At 36.3% G+C, this 24,901-nt stretch overlaps 1 protein-coding gene across 2 annotated transcripts; it reads left to right on the forward strand.

The window, feature by feature from the left end:
- The first annotated feature begins 1,368 nt into the window (after window positions 1-1,368).
- On the forward strand, window positions 1,369-24,364 carry LOC138187937 (aquaporin-like). 2 transcript variants are annotated; one of them, XM_069129236.1, is made up of 5 exons: window positions 1,369-1,653; window positions 18,716-18,903; window positions 19,296-19,439; window positions 20,914-21,369; window positions 23,761-24,364. In XM_069129236.1, the coding sequence occupies exons 1-5, from the start codon at window positions 1,629-1,631 to the stop codon at window positions 23,764-23,766; spliced, it is 819 nt and encodes a 272-aa protein (XP_068985337.1). In that variant the 5' UTR covers window positions 1,369-1,628; the 3' UTR covers window positions 23,767-24,364. The 2 variants fall into 2 exon arrangements, with proteins under 2 accessions (XP_068985337.1, XP_068985338.1); XM_069129237.1 differs by lacking the exon at window positions 1,369-1,653 and adding an exon at window positions 17,288-17,449.
- The last annotated feature ends 537 nt before the right edge of the window (window positions 24,365-24,901 follow it).

Here is a 24,901-nt window from a genome sequence, read left to right on the forward strand (position 1 = left end):
CCGCAGTCTGCTCAAACGCAAGCTCCACTTCTACGAGCTTGAAAAGGCATTCTAACCAGGTCTGAACCTGATTGAGTCCACGTTCCCTCAAAGAGTCTCTTCTTTTATCTAAAAACCACAAGAAACCACAAGAAGCATAAGGACGCAAAGATGCAGAAATTAATTTTTGTGAAAAAAAAAAGAAACATAAATTTCTATAGATATCTGCAATCTGCGCAAACGCAAGCTTGAAAAAGCATACTAACCAGGCCTGAACCTAACTGAGCCCACGTTCCCTCAAAGAGTCTCTTCTCTTATCCAAAAACCATAAGAAATCACAAGAAGCATAAGGACGCAAATTAATAAAAGCTATTCTGTAAAAAAGAAAAAGACAAATTTCTGTAGATATCCGCAGTCTGCTCAAACGCAAGCTCCACTTCTACGAGCTTGAAAAGGCATTCTAACCAGGTCTGAACCTGATTGAGTCCACGTTCCCTCAAAGAGTCTCTTCTTTTATCTAAAAACCACAAGAAACCACAAGAAGCATAAGGACGCAAAGATGCAGAAATTAATTTTTGTGAAAAAAAAAAGAAACATAAATTTCTATAGATATCTGCAATCTGCGCAAACGCAAGCTTGAAAAAGCATACTAACCAGGCCTGAACCTAACTGAGCCCACGTTCCCTCAAAGAGTCTCTTCTCTTATCCAAAAACCATAAGAAATCACAAGAAGCATAAGGACGCAAATTAATAAAAGTAATTTTGTAAAAAAGAAGAAACATAAATTTCTATAGATATCCACAATCTGCTCAAACGCAAGCTCCACTTCTACGAGCTTGAAAAGGCATCCTAACCAGGTCTGAACCTGATTGAGTCCACGTTCCCTCAAAGAGTCTCTTCTCTTATCCAAAAACCACAAGAAACCACGAGAAACCACAAGAAACCTAAGGACGCGAAGATGCAGAAATTACTGAAAGTAATTTTGCAAAAGAGAAGAAACATAAATTTCCATAGATATTCGCAGTCTGCTCAAACGCAAGCTCAATTTCTACAAGCTTGAAAAAGCATTGCAACCATGTCTGAACCCAATTATGACCACGTTTCTAAATCTCCTCTGAAATCTCCTAAAACCAATTTGCCTCATGTTCCAGCTGAAGCTGAACTTCCGAAGCACCCAGTACGTACATTTGGAAGTTCCTTGAGAAAAGTGCCGCGAGTCGGCGCACCTACGTTGTTTACGGTGGCCGTGTAGACGGACTGGTGAGTTTGTTGCACGCGCGTTAAAAATAAAACTGGCTACTCGCTAATCGAAAATAAACGTAGGCTGTTGCGCGCGCGTTCGCGCTCGTGCGCACGCCAGTAGCTGCAGTCTGGTGGGGCGGCTACGTGGAGCAGAGGTTCCACGCTGAATCAACCGTGGTCGAGAGACCGCGACCACGTGCCAGCGCGATAAAAGTGCGTACGATCGTACAGGATCGTGACCGTTCACAAACAATCGGGACGAGCGACCGTGCGCTGCCTCATTCTTGCTTTCCGATCGATCGAGATCGCCGCCGCTCGATCTCTCGCCGTCTTCGCACAGTGTCAGTGTATACTATATACTATACTATACTATATCATAGAGTGAGCGTGTGACAGCAACTGGCGTCATGTCCTCTAGCGATCTTCGTTCAGGTGAGTAAGCCGCATTTGCAAACAAATTATTCTTGTAGCTTGGTCAAGTTGGTCAAGCTGGAGGGACGATGTAGTCCGGAACTTTGTGGTTAGTACAGATCACTATAGATAGGAAAATTGGTGAAAATTTGCAGCGGATAAGGTTTGACAGAAATGAGAATGAAAGAAATGCTTGCAGCTGACCGAGGATAAATTTAACGTGCTACTGTTAGTAAATTTCGCCAGGATGAAGTTCGACGAGATAAAGAGAAACGGGAATCGCGTAGGACGTTGGAGATAAATTGTCCTGGTAGAAGTTTAGCGATGTAGATGGTAAACAGATTTATCGATCGAGCACAGGTCGAGTGAACGTTTTGTCGCTACGATTTATTAATTTCACGCGGACGAATTTTTAGACAGAAATGGAAAGGATAGGAGTATCGAGCGAATCGTTGTTAAATATGTAATTGTTCTGGTAGAAGATTATTCGTGTAGATGGAAAATAAGTTCAGCGAGGAAGCATAGTAGAGATCGATGGAGGAATGGTGTAGTGGATTTAGCGAAAATTCGCTGAGGATAGGTTTTCATGGTTTTGAGGGAGAAAGGAAAATAAAAGAAGAATTGATCGGACCTGTAGAGTAAAATGGGGCATGGTCGTGCGTACAATGGTACGCTTTGTTTGGTTTCGATGGCACCTCGTCACTCGGTTCGTAGTTATACGCGGTGGCACTGTAAATACCGAGTACAGGCGGACTGAAAATTTCGCGCGGAAGATATGGAAGTTTGTTTGTTTTTGACAAAAATTTGCACCCGAGTATCGACGAAAGGAATTTTGAATATTCAAATTGGCTAATCGAATTTTAGATTCGATGAATGTTTTTTTTTTGAAATCGCAACTTAAATAATAATATAACGATATTTGCAAGAAATCTAATGATATTGTGGTAGAAGAAACTAGCACTTCAGTTGGCTGATTAGATTTTAGATTCGATGATTAACCGCAATTCGGTAGGTAATTCTTTCAAATTAAATACTGCAAGTATTTGGTATTCTGATTTTTTGAATATTGATGCATAAAAGATGTTGCGAATATTTCAATTCGCCGATTGAATTTTAGATTCGTTTCGAGTTTGAAATTCATTCATTTATTCGGTTGATTCGTTCGGGTTTTTAAATATGTATACGTTTGAAATTCAATGGACGAAGCGACATCTTAAACAACGAAGTTTTATTCTACAATAATTTTCAGACACCCTGTGTATGTTCTATTATCGTGAGAATCAGGCCAATTGCAAGTACAGTTTAATTTCCGAAATGTTCGTAGCTGGCGATACCAAGTGTCTCGAGATTCTTGGCTAATCAAAATACACGTTATACGCAAATCCATACACATATCCATATACCGGGTGATCGCGAGAAAACTATCGCCGAAATAAACTTCTTTTAGAGGAAAAAGGAAGAGAGAAGGAATAAAAAGGAAATTTCTTCGATAGATAAATTAGTTTCGTTACTCTCGTGCCAGACTAAACTAACATAAAAAACGATAAGTAAATAAAAATATATAATAAAAATCATAACCTAAAAAATAAGACGATTCGTTTTGAAAACCAGCATTGGGCTATTTTTATTATAAATAACGTGATTTATTTTGCAAGATCGTTCCTCGATAGATAGATTATTTTCATTACTCTCTTGCTAGACTAAACTAATATAAAAGACGATAAATAAATAGAAATATATAATAAAAATCATAACCTAAAAAATAAAACGATTCGCTTTAAAAACCAGCATTGGGCTATTTTTATTATAAATAACGTGATCTATTTTGCAAAATAGATAAATTATTTTCATTACTCTCTTGCCAGACTAAACTAACATAAAAAACGATAAATAAATAAGAATATATAATAAAAATCATAACCTAAAAAACAAAGTGATTCGCTTTGAAAACCAGCATTGGGCTATTTTTATTATAAATAACGTGATCTATTTTGCAAGATAGATAAATTATTTTCATTACTCTCTTGTCAGACTAAACTAATATAAAAGACGATAAATAAATAGAAATATATAATAAAAATCATAACCTAAAAAATAAAACGATTCGCTTTGAAAACCAGCATTGGGCTATTTTTATTATAAATAACGTGGTATACTTTGCAAGATAATTAATTCTCACTCATCGTAATTTACTTTTTCCATCATTTTTGCGAAGCGTGAATTTTAGAGGTAACTTTCTTAGTATTTGCTTAGAATTGAAACTCGATAAAATGTGTTTTCCAGGAACATGGTAAGAAACGATTGAGACATTCAAAACGTATTATTAGCAATAGACCGAGGTATTCTATGCAAATTCATATTTCTTCGAATGTAATTAAAAAGATTCAAGCGTATGTTAGAAAATTGTCCTTACCTGGCAAGTATCACCGAAATCACTATACTTTGTATATTTTATATATTCTGCGCAATTTCGCACTTTTCAATTTTCTACGGACGCATAAGAATCCGCGATCCGATCGTTAGGTGACAAAGAGGAAAGCAAAGACGAAGGAAAAGTTATGGAGAAGAGTAGATAGCAAAGAGAAAGGAGCGCATAGCGGGAAATTAGTAAGAAATCGTGGCGACTTTCGATAATCATAGCTTGCAAACGAATGCGTACGATGCCTATGGAATATCATTTTTAAAATAAAAAGATAAAAATTTAACTGATAAAATTTGAATTTCTTCAAACGCTAAAAATCTCGTCTGTTTCGGAAAAATCTCGAAAAGGCTACTCTGCTTGTGCGAAAACACGATAATAATTAACGACGATAATTAAAAGATTCGCAGCAATAAGAAGGCAGTTTCGATATTTCAACTTATTTTACTTTTACTTGTAAGCCAAACAAGAGGAAGAAACGCGTAGGTTTCAGATTGAAAAGTGGAAAACTTCATTCTGACTGCGAGTTTGAGAAAGTCGTCAACGGAGAATTTCTATCGATTTTCATCTCGATACATTTCGTCTACCTTTTCAAATCTACCTTTTGTACCTTTAATAATATCGATAACTTCGATACGTGGCGAATTCGTCCACGTAATTTACAACGCGCGTGCGGACAGAATTAACGCTGCGAGATTGCAAGAAATTATTGAAAATTAAATTCTAATACAAAAATAAATCAGTCTCTACATGTTTCTCGATTTATCGTATCGCATTTTACCACGAACGTGATCTTCCTCTCATGTTTCTTTTCTATTCCATAAATCTATTGGCTTGGCAACTAAGTGCTCGCGGCTTTTGTCAATACCACCTAATGACAAAAGTCGCAACCACTCAGTTGCCAAGCCAATATTAACAGGTTGTCGTATCCGTTTTTGTTCCTTCGTATCAACTTAAATACGCGTTCGATAAAACATTTGATACACGTAATTGCTACCGACGCGCTGATGTAACGAGAAAATTGGGGAAAGTAACGTGGAAAATCATCGCTTCGAAGTTGTATCATTTCTCCACTCGAACTGATCGTTTCGAAATTTCACCTTCCTTCAGAGACAAAAATATTCATTTTTCTCGCTGTCATTGTAGCCCACATTTAAACTGCAGTTCACGTACTGTGAATTTTATTGACTTGGCAATTAAATGATTGCGGCTTTCGTCAATGCCACCTAATGACAAAAGCCGCAGTCACTTAGTTGCCAAGGCAATATAAACTTGTGATTTTACGAGCGAAAGTTGCAATTTGGAAAACGTGGAAACGCGATTTCAGCTTCTTCGATTAACGTCGCGCCAATTCATCTCTCCTTCTGTTTTACGATACACGTCGTCACTCGCGCAATGTTGCACAGCGTTCGTAATGCCTGTTTTATATTTGAAACGTGGTTGGTTTAAACGAATAGCTCGGTACGAAGAAGCATAATGAGATCCATTGAACGTGTGAAACGTGGAGGAAGATTTGCTTGGGAATAATAAACGGTTGTTGCAATTGAGTTCCGCGACACTAGTCGACCGATGCTTCTGTGCAACATTGTATACGTTGTTACAATGATTCGATAGTGTGACACGACTCCAAGTCATTCGATATGGATTTCTGTTTGGTTAACATCTGTTTGTCATTTGCTATTAGTCATATAGCAAGTCATTTAACGTTTATACAATAATTTAGTACGACTTTGATGTTGTGCCACATCTTTGTCTCAATAATGGCAGATCACACGAAGAAACACGATAAATAGGAAGAAACGAAACGAAGAAACACGATAGGAAGATATATGCCGATGATTATGAAATATACAGACAGTAGATGGCCTACATGAAGAATGTAGCAAAACATAAGCTTATCGCTTATGTTACGTTGCATCTGTTTACATTAGAACAATCTGCAACTAACTTTGCAAAGTAGTGGTAATTGAACTATTGGATCGAAGTGGCTGCTACGTCGTTAAACAGAATCCAGTTGATACGTCGAACGCAAAACTGTAAACATCTCGAAAGGAAAACTATATGACTTAGGCCACTTTCATAATCACCGGCACATGTATTGTCTTATTGATCGTCTCCTTCTTTTATTAGTTTAGTGACTAACCGTGATCGTTGAGAGTTAATCTTTGTACGAAATATAGTTTTATATTTGGGAAAGAAGATAATAATTTAGACTTATGATTGTAATTATGCTTAAAGATAATATTTAGAAATATATTCTTCTTCTTGGAATAAATCCAAACAGATGGAATATTAAAACTAAATAAAATATTTCCCAACAATGTTTACTCGAATATTAAAACTTATATTTACACAAAATATATTTTTTTTTTTTATATTTGGGAAAAAAGATAACAATTTAGCCTTAAGATTCTAATTATGCTTAAAGATAATATTTAGAAATATAATCTTCTTTTCGGAATAAATCCAAACAGATGGAATATTAAAACTAAATAAAATATTTCCCAACAATGTAGTTAACTCAAACACTAAAACTTATATTTACACAAAATATATTTTCTTTTTATATTTGGGAAAGGAGTAATTTAGCTTTAAAGATTCTAATTATGCTTAAAGATAATATTTAGAAATATAATCCTCTTTTTGGAATAAATCCAAAGAGATGAAATATTAAAACTAAATAAAATATTTCCCAACAATGTAGTTAACTTGAACACTAAAATTCATATTTACACAAAATATATTTTTTTTTTATATTTGGGAAAAAAGATAACAATTTAGCCTTAAGATTCTAATTATGCTTAAAGATAATATTTAGAAATATAATCCTCTTTTTGGAATAAATCCAAAGAGATGAAATATTAATGTTAAATAAAATATTTCCCAACAATGTAGTTAACTCGAACACTAAACTTATATTTACACAAAATATATTTTTTTTTATATTTGGGAAAGGAGTAATTTAGCTTTAAATATTAAAGTAATTATATTTAAATATAATATTCGCAAATATAATTTTCATTTCGGCTCGTACAAATCCAAATGGATGGAATGTTAATATTATTGGCTTGACAACTAAGTGATTGCGAATTTTATCATTACCACCTAATCACAAAATCCGCAATCACTTAGTTGCCAAGCCAATAAATAAAATATTTTCTAGCAATAAAATTAATTCGAGCAGCGCGTTTGGGACCGATTAAACTGATCAAGAAACGAAGCTAGCGGTTACGTAAAATATGGAAACCTGGTTGGATTAGTTCGCCTTTTCTTTCCACTTCGGATGACCTTGGAATACATACAGCTACGAGAATACCATTTAAAATCGCTTCGATCGATGAATTATAATATTTACATAAACAGAGTTTCACAGGAAACGGACATTCTCGCATTTACATTTTATGTGTATTTGCCGATTATTTAAAATATTCCTTTTACATGGACAAATAAGATTACTTCGTCGCCTAGGTGTAAAAATTGAACGATCGAATAGAGAAACGATATCTGTTCGTTGGAATTTTTCTAACAGTATTGCGAACGAGACAAAACACGTGACGGCGTATTAAAATTGCAAATCAACATCAGATATCTGCAATTACATCTTAGCAGATGATATGAGTTTATGTTGTTTCTTTTTCTTTTCCTTTTTTCTTTTCTAACTATGTGATAAAGTCATGTTAAGGCTATGTAACGTTACGCAACAATTCCCTGTAACTTACGATTTATTTTGCTAAATATTTTCGTGTTGATAACAATGTTTAACAAGTTGGAATTTTACATAAATAATATTTTATATGCGTACAATAAATGTTTCCGCGTAATATTTATGTGATCATTAATGTCGAACAGACAATTTTTCCATTTAGGTGGCCTTATAATTATTATAATTTTGTTATATGATTATTAACGTCGAGTAAATAAATGCTTTCTCCATTTAGGTGTTGGCATAACTGTAGCATATGCGGCGTGAAATTGTTAATAACGATACATTTAATATGAAGAACAAAATTGCGCAAGAGAAACATTTTTTAACGTAGACACTCTATGTCCCATTCTCAGCATGACAAATTTTTATGCAACAGCTTTCATTTAGAAAATTAAATCCCACTGCTGAACGAGCTATTAACATTGTTAATGAATCGCTACCTCGCTATTTCTTCGCATTTATTTTCATTAATTCCGTCTTACCATATTCGTCATTTATATCTCGGCTGGTTTCTCAGGATCCATAGAAGCAAACATAATCCAGCTTTCTATGGATATTTCCAAAGAAGTTTCGAATATGCATACAAATTCGTGCAAATAATAATAATCTGCTTGTCATAAAATAAAACTAACGTCCGTCGGTTTTGTTTTGGTGAAATTATTAAAAATTAGACGTCGGATTTGCCAGAAGAAAAAAGAAAGGGAGGAGAGAATTAGGAACTTGGATTATTTGCAGGAAAAATGTTATTCTCCTGTACTTGATTGCAGTAAAATTCCAGAATAATTCATTTTCCGGGAACTCGAGGAGAAAGAGATAAACTTGCAAAAATACTGCGGAAGATTAGAAAAAATGCTTAATGTGCACAATCGAAAGTCGCGCGTTTGTTTGCGAATGTAAACGTAGCTAAAACGCAAGTAAGCAGCGAAGATTCGATAACAGAATTGCATCGTGCGATCAAACTTTTCGATTGCGTAACGATATTACTGCACGGAATACCATTTTCTACCGATCGTTATACTTTCTTTTTACGAGCGACGAACCGTCGCGTTGCCCTAAAACCTGATCCTCCGGTTATCGTGTGTCAGTCTGGCTCATAGGTGTGTGCGTATGTGTGTGTGTGTGTGTGTATATATATATGTATATATGTATATATGTATATATATATATATATATGTTTAAATTAGTTTCGTTTTATATTCGTATCGAGATTGCTTCGATTTTCAGTTGGGTCAAAGTCGTTGCTCGTTCCAATTCGTGCCTAGTTCATCAGATCTATCGTGACTAAAATTTCTTCGAAACCGATAGCAACGACGAATTCTCCGCGAAGATAAGTAACGTAATTCAGAAAAGATTGGAATTGTTCGAGGAAAAATTCTTGGCCAATTTATGCCAGTTCCGTGAGAAAGCATCCAAGTATTTTCATTGTTATACGAGAGAGACTTCTCTCGGTGTAAGTTTCTTCTTATCTGTTTAATTATAAATTACAGTTTATGCGTTAGATTTAAATTTTAGATCGAGATTAGATTTAAAAATGTTTCTTTACCATAGAATAGAATCTTTGCTTTAGGTCACGAAATTTATGTTTCTCGATTATACGGTCGAATCTTAATTTTGCATAATCGGATAAAATAATGTAATTCTTATTACTTCGATCAAAAGTCGGAATTTGTTAGACCCGAATTTGAATTTTAGATCCTAAGATTTAGCTCTTTCTCTCGAATCCTAATCCAAACAATCCAAATTGATTTTATATCTTCCAATTAAAATAAACAAAATATTTTGTTTATTTTATACCAATAGAATATTTTGTTACCGTTTCAAAAATTAGGTTGGGAACGAGTGGAGCAGTAGGATTAAGCTAGGTCTAATTTACGATCGTTTAGGTTAGGTTTAAGTTCGCGTCCATTACTCTGTGAAATCTGTCTACGAAGGGTTTAGGTTAGATTCGTTTCACAAAATGTTTCTCGTTTTAGCTAAAAACGTGTCGTAGATTAGAGAGAAAGGGCCAAAAACGTTGGTCCTGATTATGACAGACTGCCACTTATTTTAAACAACCTATCGAATATTATGAAAACAGTTTTTATCGTTTATAGTGTCACAGCTGCGCTTAGATATGATCGTTTAAAATAGCCTGCGAGCCTACGAGGCTATAGATATCTATAGGGAGATTGAGAAACAATGTATAAACACGGATAAGCCTAGACAAGTTCTTCTATCGGCGATGAAAACGATACTAGCGCCACTGGCCTCCATCTACCGAGACTTACGTAACCTTTTCTCTTTCGTAACGAAACTTTTTCTATTTGCATTGCTGCGTATCTACTCGTTTCCCCGCCAATTACCAGTCAGGTTTTAGTCTAACCAAATTTGTCTTGAACCTTATAGTGACAAATTCAGATTATTCTTAACTCTCTTAATTAAGTCGTATCATATATAATACTATTTAGAATCCTATATAGTTAGACGACCTTTAGGATTTCATGCAGCTGTTGGATTTTATTAAATGAAATGTTATAGCGACGTATAAAATTTCTTAAATTTTATGTGGGTTTTTGAGGTCACGTCGGTGTACCATATATGAATAACGTAATGTTACTAAATAAGAAAGTTATTTCGATAATTATCAGAGTACGAGGTATGGTACAAATCAGTCCAATTAAAAATTTTGACCTTTAGAATGGCTAAATCTTTTAAAGGCAATAGATCGATCATTTAAAGCGAAGCTCCTGTTAAAATTATATGAACTTTAATCTGATGGACTTAAAAGATAATTAAAAGATCCGATCGATTTATAATTCCAAAAGGAATTCTTCTCTCTTTCAGTCTTTCTGAACATGTATGAGGAATTTGCTAGATGGCGTAAATGTGACTAGAGCTTTTTTTCATTATCGCTAAATCAAACAAAAGCTCAACATTTTTATTTACATACGATCTCGCGAGAAACCAGTTAAATTTCATCTTATCTGGAAAGTTTTCTACGAAATGCCAGTCAAAATCGAACCAGACTGCATTTTATCGGCTCTCTGTCCGAGCAAATAGGGAAATTGCGTTATCAGCCAGGGTTATCCGACAGTTGTGCCCGTCGTATCGTCCTTGCCTCGTTTGAATTTCGTAAACCAACGTTTGTTTGCCATTTTTTTTTCATGCTGTACGAGATAAGTTTATGACAAATACATGTACCACTTGTATTAAATATCTTACCATTTCTATATATATTTTTTCAGATTTGTTCTGTCTGATTACGGTGCTAACGATTTAATTTCAATATGTTCCACATGATGCACGTGATAATATTAAAACTGTGGACTTTCACATATTTATGGAAAATTTAAAAATGCGAAAATACACAAAATTCGCGTAAACTGGAAAAGTACATAAAATATCGAAAATACAGTACTTGTTATAATATTTTATAGATGAAATTTAATTATATTTAATGGATGAGACACAGCTTTGCTGTTTTATTTGTATTAATAAAAATATGAATTTGCAAAAAAATCTGCGGTCTACGCATAACATACTCATCGAGAAAAGCGTTCAAGCACTTTTGTTGGCCATTGTAATTTGTACAAGTGTACTTTCAATTATATCGTGATTTTTGAATTATTTTGGCTACGTTTGATTTAAGCTGTCGTTATATTCCAGTTAGTTTTTAACTTTGTTTGAACTGTCACTGTCTATATGTCGATAGATCATTTAGCATCGATTTGAATGTAAATTAACGAACCGTACGTTTTCTGAAAACACTCAGTAAAAAAAATTAGAATATAGCGCGAGTAGTAACAGTAGCCGTGAACGTATATGTTTAGTGCTAGAACTGATATAATAGTTTTATTCATATTCAGTTATTCAAACCGGTCAAATACTTTCGCGATATTGTCAAAGTAAATGCTTGCGCTAAATATCTTGTAATTTCTGTAACATATTCTCAATTTCGTTTCAAACTTTATCAAGATAATTGTACAAGAAACTTTACAAATGCAATTATGATAGTCGTCTCTCGTTACAATGTTAATGAAATTCTAAAATGCTTGACGTAACGCACATAACATGTTCGTAAGAAAGACGTGACCGATTACATTCTTTTCCTTAAGTCGCTGTACGTATGTAAAATGTTGAGGTGATCGAAAACCGATGAGAATCGGCCTGAAACGTGGCTGGAACGCGGAACAAAGGAGGTGGACTTAGGTTGGCCAGACTGGCCGAGCTGACACGAGCCATTAGTCAATTCGAACACGATCTGCGTTATATCTGACGCCGCTTATCCCCCTAATAGGCAGATTATACCGACTAATTGCCGCATAATGTCTCGATGCCGATTCCATAGAATTAGCCGATTGTCGGTTGGCTACACTGCCCGAGGACACTCTCTAAAAACGTTTATTCAATGGACGATCGACTGGAACGTTGCTCGAAGATCTTTGTTTGCTTAACTGGAATTGGGTCGTCGGATTTCTTTTCTCCGCGCGGCTCCTTTTTTTCTTTTTTTTTTTTTTTTTTTTTTTTTTTTTAGATTAGAATGGAAATGTATGGTAATCGCAGAGGCGTTCCGACGACGAGTCTATAATTACTTTCCTCGCTATCTCGGTAGACTTTGTAGTTTGTTCCGATGACCATTGTTATTATTAAACAACAATTCTCGAGGCATTGGGAATCTTTGCCGCGTCACGAGACAATGCAGAGTTTATGAAATGGTTCTTCTACTTTCCAGCGTTTCCCCATCTTCTGTTTTTATTAAGAAGTTACGAAGCTCGGAGAGGTGGAAGTTTTAATTGGCAAATTGCGAGATCTACGATGAGACGAGAATTAAAAAAAAAAATTTCCAGCTGCACGGAGACTCCTGCAATATCTGTAGTCGATCGAGAACTTTCGAAGAGTCTACAATGAAACGAAAATTTCGAGGAACCCGTAGTCAATCGAAAATTCGGAAAAATATATAGCGAGGTGAAAGTTATGGAAGAATCTACGATAAATTACAACATCCTACCACCTGTGGCTATTCTAAGTGTGTTAGCCCACCTTGCTAACACTGTACACCATATGGTGTCCTTTTTCTCGATCCTTGTCATCCTTAAGACGCTGCTTAAAACGTCGTACACTTTAGTTTTCATATTCATCTCGACTTTCGAACCCCCGTGTATATCGTTCTCTTTTTATTTTCCTTGTTTTGCATATATTTGCGCGTGCGATTTATGTTTTCCCGCGTCGTATCTTTCTACCGAAGCATTTACCCCGTTAATATTAGATAAACAATATTAATAATAATAATAAGAAGAAGAAGAAGAAGAAAAATAATAAAAGAAGAATTCTGGGCCGATCGAAGCAGACAAAGATTCCGATATCGCGAATCTACAGCAATAAATGATTATTTATCGAAAGAATAGGATAATCTGAACGATCTACGAGAAAAAAAGACACAAGTGGTTCTCGACAAAGTGTTCGAAGATAAGACAGCACTCGAGTCGAGTCGAATCGACTTCAAAGTTCGTGTCTTTCTTTATCAATCGTGTCAACTTATGAAGAAAGATCGCATGGAAATTTTGTGAATTTCTACATTGATAGGGACTGATATTTTGGAAGCTGGAGGAGGTTAGGTTAGGTTAGGTTAGGTTAGGTTAGGTAAGGAAGACTATTTATGGCGGAGAACGGGGGAAAATGTCGAAATGGCGCTAGTGTCGCTAGTGAGAGAGCTGAACAATGCGATTGGCATAAATTACACGCAATTACGATGTATCCAGCGAATCGCAATTACCTGTTCACTGGCGTAAAAGCGGCGAAACGCATCGTTGCACGATGCCTGTTTTAAAATCCAATTATCCCTTTCTAAAATATCTCATTCGTATCCTTTTGAAAAAGAAAGATACACTGTATATGTTTTTCTATGCCTCGAATGGATCGTAATGTTGTTCTTGTTGCTAATTATATTATTACTATTGTTACTATAATTTTGCGATTACTAATCTTCACCGTATTTATCTGTAACAGTATTACAATATTAGAACATGAACTAAAATTCTAGATTATGTGAATATAAATCAGTTATCAATTTACGAATATTTATAGTCCTGTCGTGATACAGAATGAGGATGATAAAAAAATTAACAGAAAAAGATTAATAGATTAAAAGGAATGAATTTTGAAATTCAACTTGTATTCTCTTCTGTTTTTCTTACGTACGTCTATCATTTACGATAAAAACGTTTCGGATAAGATATTTTTAGAAAAGCGTACAATGCATGCGCTAACGTAATCCGATTACGATGAAAAAATTCCAGCGTTAACAAATTCCTCAAAATTATCGCGTTTATGTAACTGCAAATTAACTACGATGATTACGAAACGGCTACGATTACTTTAATTACTTTGGTTCGTAAATCAGAATCAGCTACTATAATGAACGTTCGAACGTTTATCTTACACCCGCCACATAAACAAAGCGCAATTATCCAAATTATAGCTGGATTATTGTAAGAGAATTAATCGGACATGTGAATTTGCTTCACAATGTCCATAAAGATTTTGAAAATTCGCGTGGGAAGAATTATTGACGTTGAGTAGCGGAAACTCGGCCGAAGCGAGTCGACTAGCGCAAATGATCATTAAATTTGCAAAGTATCAAAAATTGGGGTAGAATCACACGCAGGAGCCAAGCTTTGAAAATTCGATCGAAACGAGCTCCAATTCACGCGAAACGCGATGAAAGAGATTAAATTTGCGAAATTTACGAATCAACGTAAAAATGGAAGGAGTGGCGAATTTTTGAAAATCGGTCCGAGACGAGGCGATCGGCGTAACGATGTTAAATTTTCGACACTTGAAAATTGGCATGGAAACGAACACGAAACCGAGTTTCGGAAATTCGAACCGACTATGTAGCACGAAAGAATTAAATTTTCAAAGTTTAGAAATTGACGCGAAATTTGGGAAATTCATGAAAATTCACCAGGTGAACTTAAAGTTCGGTCGATAACGTGGATATTGTTTCCCTTTGGCGTTGCCAGGAATTTTCGGTAATTGCAGATAACGAGATCGTGGAACCACGTGTATGGGCATTATTTTGTATGGATCCAATTTCCACGGGTACAGATATTTTCATCGGGACGGATCGATAGCGATGCCGAAGAGCCACATCAATCACCGTGCACTCTTCCGATGAACGTGCACTCTGATTACTTTGCCGGCATTTACGGACTAGAAGAGCGGATTCGCGGACCAGAGGGCGAAAATACAAGTAACCGCGTATTTCGGTGAAAAAAACGCGCCCCTTTTCTTTTTTTCAAAGTCCATTCGACGCTGTAATATCATCTAGAAACGTATATGCGAAGAGATTCGTGATTAACTGTGAGGTTATGTTCGCGTGTACTTAACAATCTTTTGGTTTGAAACGCCCTGTATAGAAGTATCGAGAATTAGCAGTCAGTTGGTAGAGGCTACAATTAAAAATGGAAAGAAGTGGAAAGAAAGCGTTGGATTGATCGAGTTTGGAAGATGTAGATTTAGTTACTTTGAAACGCTCTGTAGTGGTTTAACGATTATTTTTAGCATTTTCTTTCGTCGCTTTCCGCAAACTTCGAAAATTCTGGTTAACGTTTCTTTTCGCGAGTTTATGAGTTGTCGGAACAACTTGTATATCGTAGAAAATATTACGTGAAAGGAATTGGTAGCATAAATTTTGAAATATTCTGTAGTCAAGTGATAATAATTCCTGATATCAGTAGCAGCCAATGATGATGTTATGTAGGGGTTCTGCGTACATAAAAGATAACTAAGTAGCATTTCTTAACGCGTAAACAGTTTATTAATAAATCTACATATAGAAAATTCGATATTTCAAAACAAATTATTTTTATCTAAAAATAAACTCTATCCTTCTTCGCTTGTCCCGAGAAAATCTCTCAATAATTTTTTTTATTAAAGTCCGAAATTTCTGAAATTTCTTTTTCGATCGAAATCACACACAGTGCTGTTAATCGTTCATCACATTTTTTAAATAACGTAGACTCCTTTTAAGTATATTATACTGTATTTACATAATATACGATATTTATTAGTATTATTTTGCACTTTCTAACCTCAGAATGTTGAAGTCTTTCATTTTTTCTGCGGGCCGCCATTTTTCGATATCATATTTTCTAACCTCTAAAACGAGTACTTCCATAAAGAAATTAATTAATAATAACTACTCTAGAAAACTTCCTTGTCTAAATTTATTTGCAATTTGTACAATTAAACACCCGAAATCCTAGCTTGTCAAATTCCTAACCTCCAAGATAAAATCTTCCACGGCAGAGGTTGATACTACTGCAGAAAACTCATTTATTCGAATCTAATTAGCTCTAATTAAAGCAGAAACTGTGAAGAGCCCTGTATTAACGTAACGGAAGTGTTTGATATTGCGGTTTCAATTGCGTTACGAAACTCGCACAACTAAAGGAACAACTTCGGTAGACGGTGCTGAGTGATCTTTTACGCGACTCGATCTTCCCGGGTCTGACGTTATCTCTGTAAACGCGAGTGTACGACCTCCTTGCGTGTGGCAAGGTGACGTCCTGATTTACGATCGATCCTCGTCTCGATCTATCGTTGCACGAGTGTAATTCCTGAGTAACGTGCAAACTGTGCTCCGTCATTGAAATTCTACACTCTTTCGACGTGCACCAGCCAGTAAGAACAAATTTACGATCAATTCTAAGAAATTTCAAGGGAAATCGTATCTGGCCATCATCTTGATCCCAATACGTATCATAAACGATACAAACAGTGACATAGTACGTCGTTGCTTTCTTTTTCTTTGCAAAGGTAAACATTTCTATCGACGATATCGGTTTACGGAATATTATTCGTAAAAAAATTCGTCAAAAAGGGTCGTATTACTCGTTAGACTGTTGGTACAGAAACGTGGACAGACGAAAGGATCTTTCGAGGCCCCTAAAAGCTACTATGGCTCCGTCAAAGTTATCAAAAGGATCTACCGGAAGTAGGCAGAAACAGTGGCGTCAATTGAGTACAAGATAAAATACGAAGGTGTTTCAAAAACAAAGTCCCATTCGCCAGAAGGTTAACCCACATAAATAAGTTCAGCCGTCGTTTCATCGTTTAATTAGAAACAATAAAGAGTACTGAAAATATGAAAAATAATGATTTTCGACGCAGAATAAAATTCAAAAGGCGTTTCAAAATACAAGTCCCGCCGATAAAACATTAATATTTGACTGAAAAAACGTTTCGTAGTTTTACTAAAAATAGTTAAATCGATGGTATCCTTTCTTTTCTATCTTCTAGGTATATATACGAAGATAATGCGTAAAATCCACCTACAGAGCGTTTCAAAAAAAAAAAAAAAAAAAAAAAGAGAGAAAAGAGAAATATCCACGTCAATGTATACAAGGACGTTTTACCATAGATATTGAACTCTTCCAAAAATACCGATCAAACAGGTGCAATATTTGCGTTTGAATGGCATCGCGCGGTGTAAGTGTATTTACACTGGGCTATCACTCGGCTGAGCCAGTTTCGTGCTGCGTCGTGTATAGTGGCTAATCAACTGTCAACATCATTGTACCAACGTATACGTCGTATTTCGTTGGACGAGACCGACGTAGATAACTATCGTTCAGACTGCTTATTTCATCGGTGCAAGTGGTTCCGTGTACGCGTACTGTGTAATATCGACGCAATGGTTTGCAAGTGCGGTAAGATTATCACTCGTATATACATACATCGATGATAAAAAAGAAACAAGTTTTTCGTTCATCGTGAAAATCTTCATCTAGGCTATTTCTCGTTTCTTCGTTTACTTCATCTCGTTTATATTTTTATACATGTACATTTTATATATTTGTATACATCGTGCGTAAATACGTAAACGAGGGAAAGAACGCGTATCGTACGTTAGTGACGACACTTTCGTAATATACGACGAAACATTCTAGATCGTAAAAATATTACCTGGCGACAAATGTTTCGGATAAAACTCGAAGAATATCGAGAGAGAAAATTTTTGAGAGAAATTAGAAGATCGAGAAATTCTGAATTACAAAATCTTAAAGGTTGAAGAGGTAAAGCGCGACGAATATAACGACGTCGTTTGGTAGCTATTCCCGTTTTTCTGCGAAATATCTGTGCTTTGGTGAAAGTGTTTCGTTTTGAGAATACCATGAAAAGCCGAGGAATTTATAATTCACTAGTTTTTGGACCCTCGAACATCTTGTACTGGTTAGACGGAAGAAAAATAGGTTTATTAATATTTCACCTTTATCACCGCTTGTCTCGCTCGTTGAGAGAGCGACCACCACGACGGGAACGTCTCTGTCCTTGTCGACACCTGTCGAGACTCGGGTCTCGAGAACACCATTACGAACGCTCGTTTGGCGTGTTTTCTATACATGATAAATGTCGCCGACGTCGTGGAAAATGTCTGTCACGAGTCTGACGAGTGGAACGAGAAGAAACATTTTCATAGAATGAAAAGTTACCGAGGCTGACGTATATCTCGATTACGAGTTCTACTCAAATTTATTTAAAAATTCTGATTAATCAGATCCCTAAATTTCGATTTGAAAATTGCTTTCCTATAGTTTTTTGGGGGATATTCTGCGGGATGCTTTATAATAAAATTTATTGAAAAGATGTAGCTCCATGTATGGACAAGAAAATGAAACCACCTGTAGCTATTAAGGTAACAAGTTTCGCGTCAAAGTAAGAATATTTGCTCGAGGTCACAGCATCTTCATTAACATTCTGGTTAAATAAGAGGATGGAAAGAACTAGCTGCATGCCGTGGATAATAAAATGAAACTACCTGTAGCTATTAAGCTAAAAAGTTTCGTGCCAAAGTGAAGATATTTCCTCCAGTATTTTCATTAATATTCTAATTAAATAAGAGAATCGTCAAAACCATTGACGATTGAGATTATCTAAGAAGTTACAGATCATCTACAGTGTGTTTCATGTTGCAGGTTTTAAGAAGCTGATGCATGGCGAAGGCGCCATGAAGAAAACCATGTTGATAGTTTTGGCCGAGACGATTGGCACCTCTATATTGCTATTCGTTGGCTGCATGGGATGCGTTGGAGGCCTGGGCTCTGAACCCACTCCACTTCAAATTTCATTAACCTTTGGCCTTGCTGTGATGATTGTGATTCAAGTTGGTATCCATCAATTTTGGCAATTCGATTTCATTTATACATATTTATTCTCTGGTTGATTTTGTTATATCTGATGATCCAAATTGTACACTATACTTTGATTCTTATTTTATATATCTATCGCACTGTACAGTTACACTATGTATTTTAAAACCAAACAGTCTATTCATAACGTCTGTTAGCTCTTGTCTTTTGGATCAAAGTTAGAATTTCTATTATCATAAAGAAATAAATTTCTAGACAAGACTCAAATTTGAATTAATCGTAGTAGAAATACAAATAGGTTCTATTGCATTTGTAAATAATTTTGCCATGTTCCTAAATGTCTATATGAATCGACTATTCGTGGCTATTGAATAATTCGAAGCTAAGATTCCTTTGGTCCTTTCAGTCTATTGGCCACATCAGCGATGCTCACATTAACCCTGCCATTACGGTGGGATCGGTAGTGCTCGGGAAGAAGACTATTCCCGAAGGATTGGTGTACCTGTTGTCCCAGATAGTCGGCGGAATCCTGGGGTTCGGCATGCTGAAGGTTCGTACTTTCGTAATTCATTCACAACTTTGGTCATCCTCTATTTATATTGATCGTGCACGGAAACGGATAAACTGTGATGTTGAATTCTTTAAGGTCACGCTTTTAACAGGATAACTTGAAAAATTCGTCGTCTAAAAAGCTATTGGTACTTTTCTCTAATTAAATTTTATGGGTACACGTACTTTCTGAAATATTTTAGGCAGATCAAGTTCGTGTTACGTTGTAAAATGAAACGACCTGTACCTGTTTCGAGGCAGAATATTTTCTCATCGTAACAGGCAATTCTGCAAGAGCAAATTTGGAGAGTATGTGGATTTTTTACTCATTGTATTGTGCAAGCCGATAAACCAGGTTTTGTTTAAGCACATTGTTAAAACAGATCACTTGGCACATCAATCTTAAGCTTCAAGATTGCTCACAAGATAGATATCGCTTAATAATAACATAATAATACATCGAATATTATTATCATATGTGAATCAGGCTGTAAATCTTTGAAAAATACGTGAAACGTACAAGAGAATGATTTTAACGCGGTTTCGAAAAGAGGCCAGTATATAATCGCAACCTCGACATGTATCCGTTTATCGAGTTCAAGACCTTCTGTTACATTCATTTATGGAACGATAACTAGTCATGATATCACGCTATTTGTATAGACCGTGGTCAAGCTCTATTTGAAAACGAATACCTGTGATAACAACGTTTGCAAACGTTTTTTCTTATCTAGGTTGTGTCTTCGTTAGCTTTTGTTTGATTATTTTTAAATACAGTCAATCAGGTAGATTTATAGAATTATGCATCGTGTTAGTCCGAATCAATTTCAACCATTGCATCAATCTTTGATTAATCCTAGACTCGAATAGTTTATAATAGCAATATTAATCATAACCATTTCATTGATCTTGAGCAATCCAAACTGGGATTGAATCATCCACCATGTCCATTCTAACCAACTCCAATAGGTACTATAACAACTCAATGAATTCCAACCAATGCATCAACCTTCCATTAATTTCCACACATTGCCAAAGTGACTTGAATAGCTTATGATACCAATATCAAACAATCAGAACTATTTGAGTAATCTTCAACAATCCAGACTGGAATTGGATCATCCACAATATCAATTGAATATGTCAACTCAAGTCAATTCCAACCAATGCTAATCCAACTTTAATTAATCCTTTCACACATTGCCAAAGCACTAGAATTGAATAATTCATCACACCAATATCAATCAACCTTAACCAATTGCAACTATTCATTATTCTTCAAGTAATCTTGCCACGCATTACCAAAACTAATTCTAGCTCCTAACCTAACCTACTAACTGATCCTAACCATATCATATTCCTTATTACTAATCCATTCTTTCTGATCTTAACCAACCCTGTATTAATCTCCCATTTCCATGAAAACATCGATGTAGCAAGCAAATATCGAGCCAAAACCGGAACTGGCGTTGCAGGTGGTGACTCCGACAGGTAACCTGACGAGCAAGACCCTCAGCGAGGCGGACATGTTTTGCGTGACCGATCTACACTCGGAGCTATCTGCGATCCAGGGCCTGTTGCTCGAAGGCATTTCCACCGCTATACTGATGCTGGTCGCGTGCGCCGTCTGGGACAGTAGAAACGTGAAAAACACCGACTCGGTGCCAATCAGATTCGGCCTGACGGTCGCTGCTCTTGCGCTCGCGTTCGGACCTTACACAGGCTGCAGCATGAACCCGGCCAGGTCATTGGCACCAGCGCTCTGGAACAATCAATGGTCACATCACTGGATCTACTGGTTCGGCCCCATTGGTGGCGCCCTTTTATCGTCCTTCATGTACAAAACTATCTTCGGTTTGAAGAACAATACGCAGGATGAGTGCGCCGCTGAAGCTGTCGCGCTGAACAGCGTCAACATTCAGAAGACGGAGGTATGCTCGTTACCTTTGTGTTACATAAGTATTTTTTCATTTTTTCAGCTATTCAGGGTCCGTTTCTTTTTTCTTTAATTCCTTCTTTAACTCTTTGTAAGCTGCTATATAATCTATCGTACGCTATTTTTGTATCTTTTCCATTTTCGAATTTTCCTTTCATCTTTAATTTAAGCCGATCAGAGTCCATTTTAGATGGAAGATCCTCTTTTCGATTCCTTGTAGACTTGGTACATTAGTATCAGCTCATTGTGCGTCATTCATTTTTCAATATTTCCAGCTGACCGCCGTCTACTTTTCTGAATATTCTACTTTTAACTATTTACAGGCTTCGTATCAAAGTCTACTTTGTTAAGAATTCTCTTTTTCACTCTGTGTACACTTGGTACACAGTGCGGTAGTATCTGTCGCTCAACTTTATCAGCATTCGTGCCACTGAAAATATTTAACTCTTCGTACACTTGGTAAGCTCGTTCACCTTCCGCTCTGGCATCTATCTTCTAATATTTCCAGCTGATCGCAGTTCCTTGCAATGAACATTTTCTCTTTAATTCCTCCCACACGTTACATTCACATTATGTACGTATCTTTCGTCCCTTTTATATAACACATACAACTTTATATTTTATAAATGAAAAGAACTGATCCTATATCATCGACTTATTTTTTCATGTACAATCATTTCCTTCTCACTTGTACTATGAATAACGGGACACCGTGTATAATACGTATAACATATGCAGGAGAGTTCCCAATGTTAAGTGTTGAAATACCTTCGTGAACTGTTGTAAGTAGCCCCGCAGTCTGGTGACGACAGACGTCAGTCTCTGGATTCCTCTTCCGAAAGCCATTAGGCTGCAACTAGGACAGTTTGCAGCAAAGTGACTTAAACCTGATTTAGAATATTCTTGCAACAGCGTGGCGCACAGGATAAGAAGTTAAACGATACGTCGTGCGAAGAACGGCTTTGCCCAGATCCACGGTTAGGGTTCCCATCGACGGTAAACCGAGAACGTTAAATCTCACCGCGTCGTAAAACCAGTTTCACCAAACTTCCTCGCCAACGACGATTTATCGCCGACCTTTACGGCCAGCCCTTACAAGATAATCCGCATCGCGAAAAATCTCGATGCACGGCATGCATCGCGTTTACATGACGTACATAGTCAGCTAAACTTACGAGCTTCTGCTCGAAATTTCTTTCATTCGTCGCGATGCTTCCCTTTTAGAATTTCTTTTTTTTTCTTGATTGAATTACCGACTAGTCATCTGACCGAGGTAGTAGGACGATGTGAAAAGAGAACTGATAAAATCAAGTATCAACGTTGGACTCGCCACTTCGATTTATTACGAAAATTCTTCGAGCTTTCTGGGAACTTTGGTATCAGAAAATCCAACGCGCGTCCTAGTACGTTCGTGAAGAGTTTGAAGATATTTCTGGTAATAGGAACTCTGGACGATCGGGAAGATTAAAAAATAAGCGAAAAGGCTAAACATCTGCAAGGCAAGGGATTGAGAGATTCACGTAATTCTGAGCACCCTGACTTTAGTAAAGAGAAACACATTTCTGTCCTCTGATACGAGATGATCCAAGAAATCGTTTGATGTAACAGGTTTACAGAGTTGACGCGTCAGTTCCAACATATTGCTGATTTTAATTGACACAAAAAATAGTTCGATCCTCCGTGTTGAATTTAGATTGAAATTGCAAGTAGGCAGGAAATTTTCCAAAATACTACAAGGAAATTCTGAAAATCTTAATCAGTGCTTAAAAGTAGAAAGGGTACGTTCTCTGAAGCGTTATTTAAAGTGCTATCACAGGTTAGCATTATCTTCGGTCAACTTCACAAGTCGATACATGTACATAAACCTAACTTAATCTCTTGCTCAAATATCACTTGAAATAAAAGTTTATCCATCTCGATACAATTCTTCCGTCAGTAGCATCAACGAGCTGTCGCGAACAATCAAAGAATTATCGAATCTTATCAAGGGATTAGGAAAACCAACTAAAGAATTAAAGCAACCGAAGCTGTGTAGTAATTTGCTTCGTCTATTAAAGATAGTGACGAGTATTCCACTTTGCAGTATTTTACATATTTTACGTATATCGTGTACATTCTGCTGACTTTTGTACTTTTAAATTTAAGATAAATCCGAAGGCACAAACGTACACGCAGTGATGCAAACAAAGCAAAGATATATAAATAAAAACTGTATGTAAAAAAAAAAAAATAAAATATGGTACTATAGTTATTAAATGTAGCAAATAAAACAACTGGCACAATCCATTCTTCGAACGATATGCAGAACAATATAAATTTCTATAAAAATCCGCGTTCTATCGGGCAATGATCTATCAAGATTGATCGATTCGTTTTCTCTTTCTAGCCGTGATACAAAACTGAAGAGGGCCAATCGGAAACGTCGAGGGTACGGGTCGATCGGCACCATCTTCAAGAAACCACGAGAGATTAAGCGTTCAATGGAGGATTCGAATGGATCGAACGGATCTACCGGATCGTACATCGCGCCATCTAGGATCTTTTGTACCTCCGTTTTTCTCGATCGTATAGAGTTCGAACGATCCAGGAAATCGCAAGACTGCTCATCAGAGAGATAGATCATCCATTGCCTGCGAAGTATTGTTCACACGCGGCAACGTTATCTTGTTAGGGAAACGATATACAGCGTATAGGTTATGTGCATCCCGGGAACGACGCTATTCCGCCATTTTACGATTCGATGATCCACCGTGCACAATATGGTGGCTGTTAGATCGGAACCGATGCCGGGAACACGCATCTCGTTGTTGTTGTCTTTTTTATTTTTGTTCTTTCGAATACTCCGTTAGTATATGTTTGCGCAGCATAACTGTGTTGCTTGCTGCTTCATAGGCGATTTCAATTCGCTAATTGTCGTTGTATATAATTGTTATATTTTTTATAGATGTATTTACTCGTGACGATGGAAAAATATAATCGGATAAAAGTGAGCTTGCAATTTATTCATCAACCCTTCCTCATTACCTTCTGCTTGAGAGAAATTCGTTTCTTTTTTTTTCGCATCTTTGGAGAATTGTCGAATAAGAATATATATATATATATTTAGGAAATTTTGAATAAAAATGTTAAAATCTCCTGTAGTACCGAGAACCGTGTCGCAGCGGTGTATCGATGGTAGCCTGTCTTCAGGCGCCAGACGAACGTAGAAATAAAAAGTCTAACTCTTATAATTGAATCTCTTTTATTAATGATATGACAAGCTGTTTAATTATAGTCTGAGATTCTGAGATACAGAGCTTTGAAAACATTGCGCGAAAAGTTATTTACAGAGACAATTGGCCGACGATCGACCGGGAAAATTCCTCTCCGTCACTCATTACGACCTTGAGGCTCCGTTCGAAAACGAAACACACAAATCACGTTGTATATGAAACAAGTTCGATAGAATGAATTCATCGGCGGTGATGACTGTTCGATAAAAGTCTGTACCGTTTAAAACAAACAGGAAAAATCAGGAATTATTTTTG

Source organism: Bombus flavifrons, chromosome 16 (genome assembly GCF_040668555.2).
Source record: "Bombus flavifrons isolate JBK064 chromosome 16, iyBomFlav1_principal, whole genome shotgun sequence".
Classification (NCBI taxonomy): domain Eukaryota; kingdom Metazoa; phylum Arthropoda; class Insecta; order Hymenoptera; family Apidae; genus Bombus; species Bombus flavifrons.

Bases quoted from the DNA above. Each gene is read 5' to 3' on its own strand.
- LOC138187937 (XM_069129236.1), top strand. From the start codon at position 1,629: ATGTCCTCTAGCGATCTTCGTTCAG. The intron at 1,654-18,715 runs GTGAGTAAGCCG...TTCATGTTGCAG, and splicing joins CTCTAGCGATCTTCGTTCAG to GTTTTAAGAAGCTGATGCAT. The intron at 18,904-19,295 runs GTTGGTATCCAT...TGGTCCTTTCAG, and splicing joins CTGTGATGATTGTGATTCAA to TCTATTGGCCACATCAGCGA.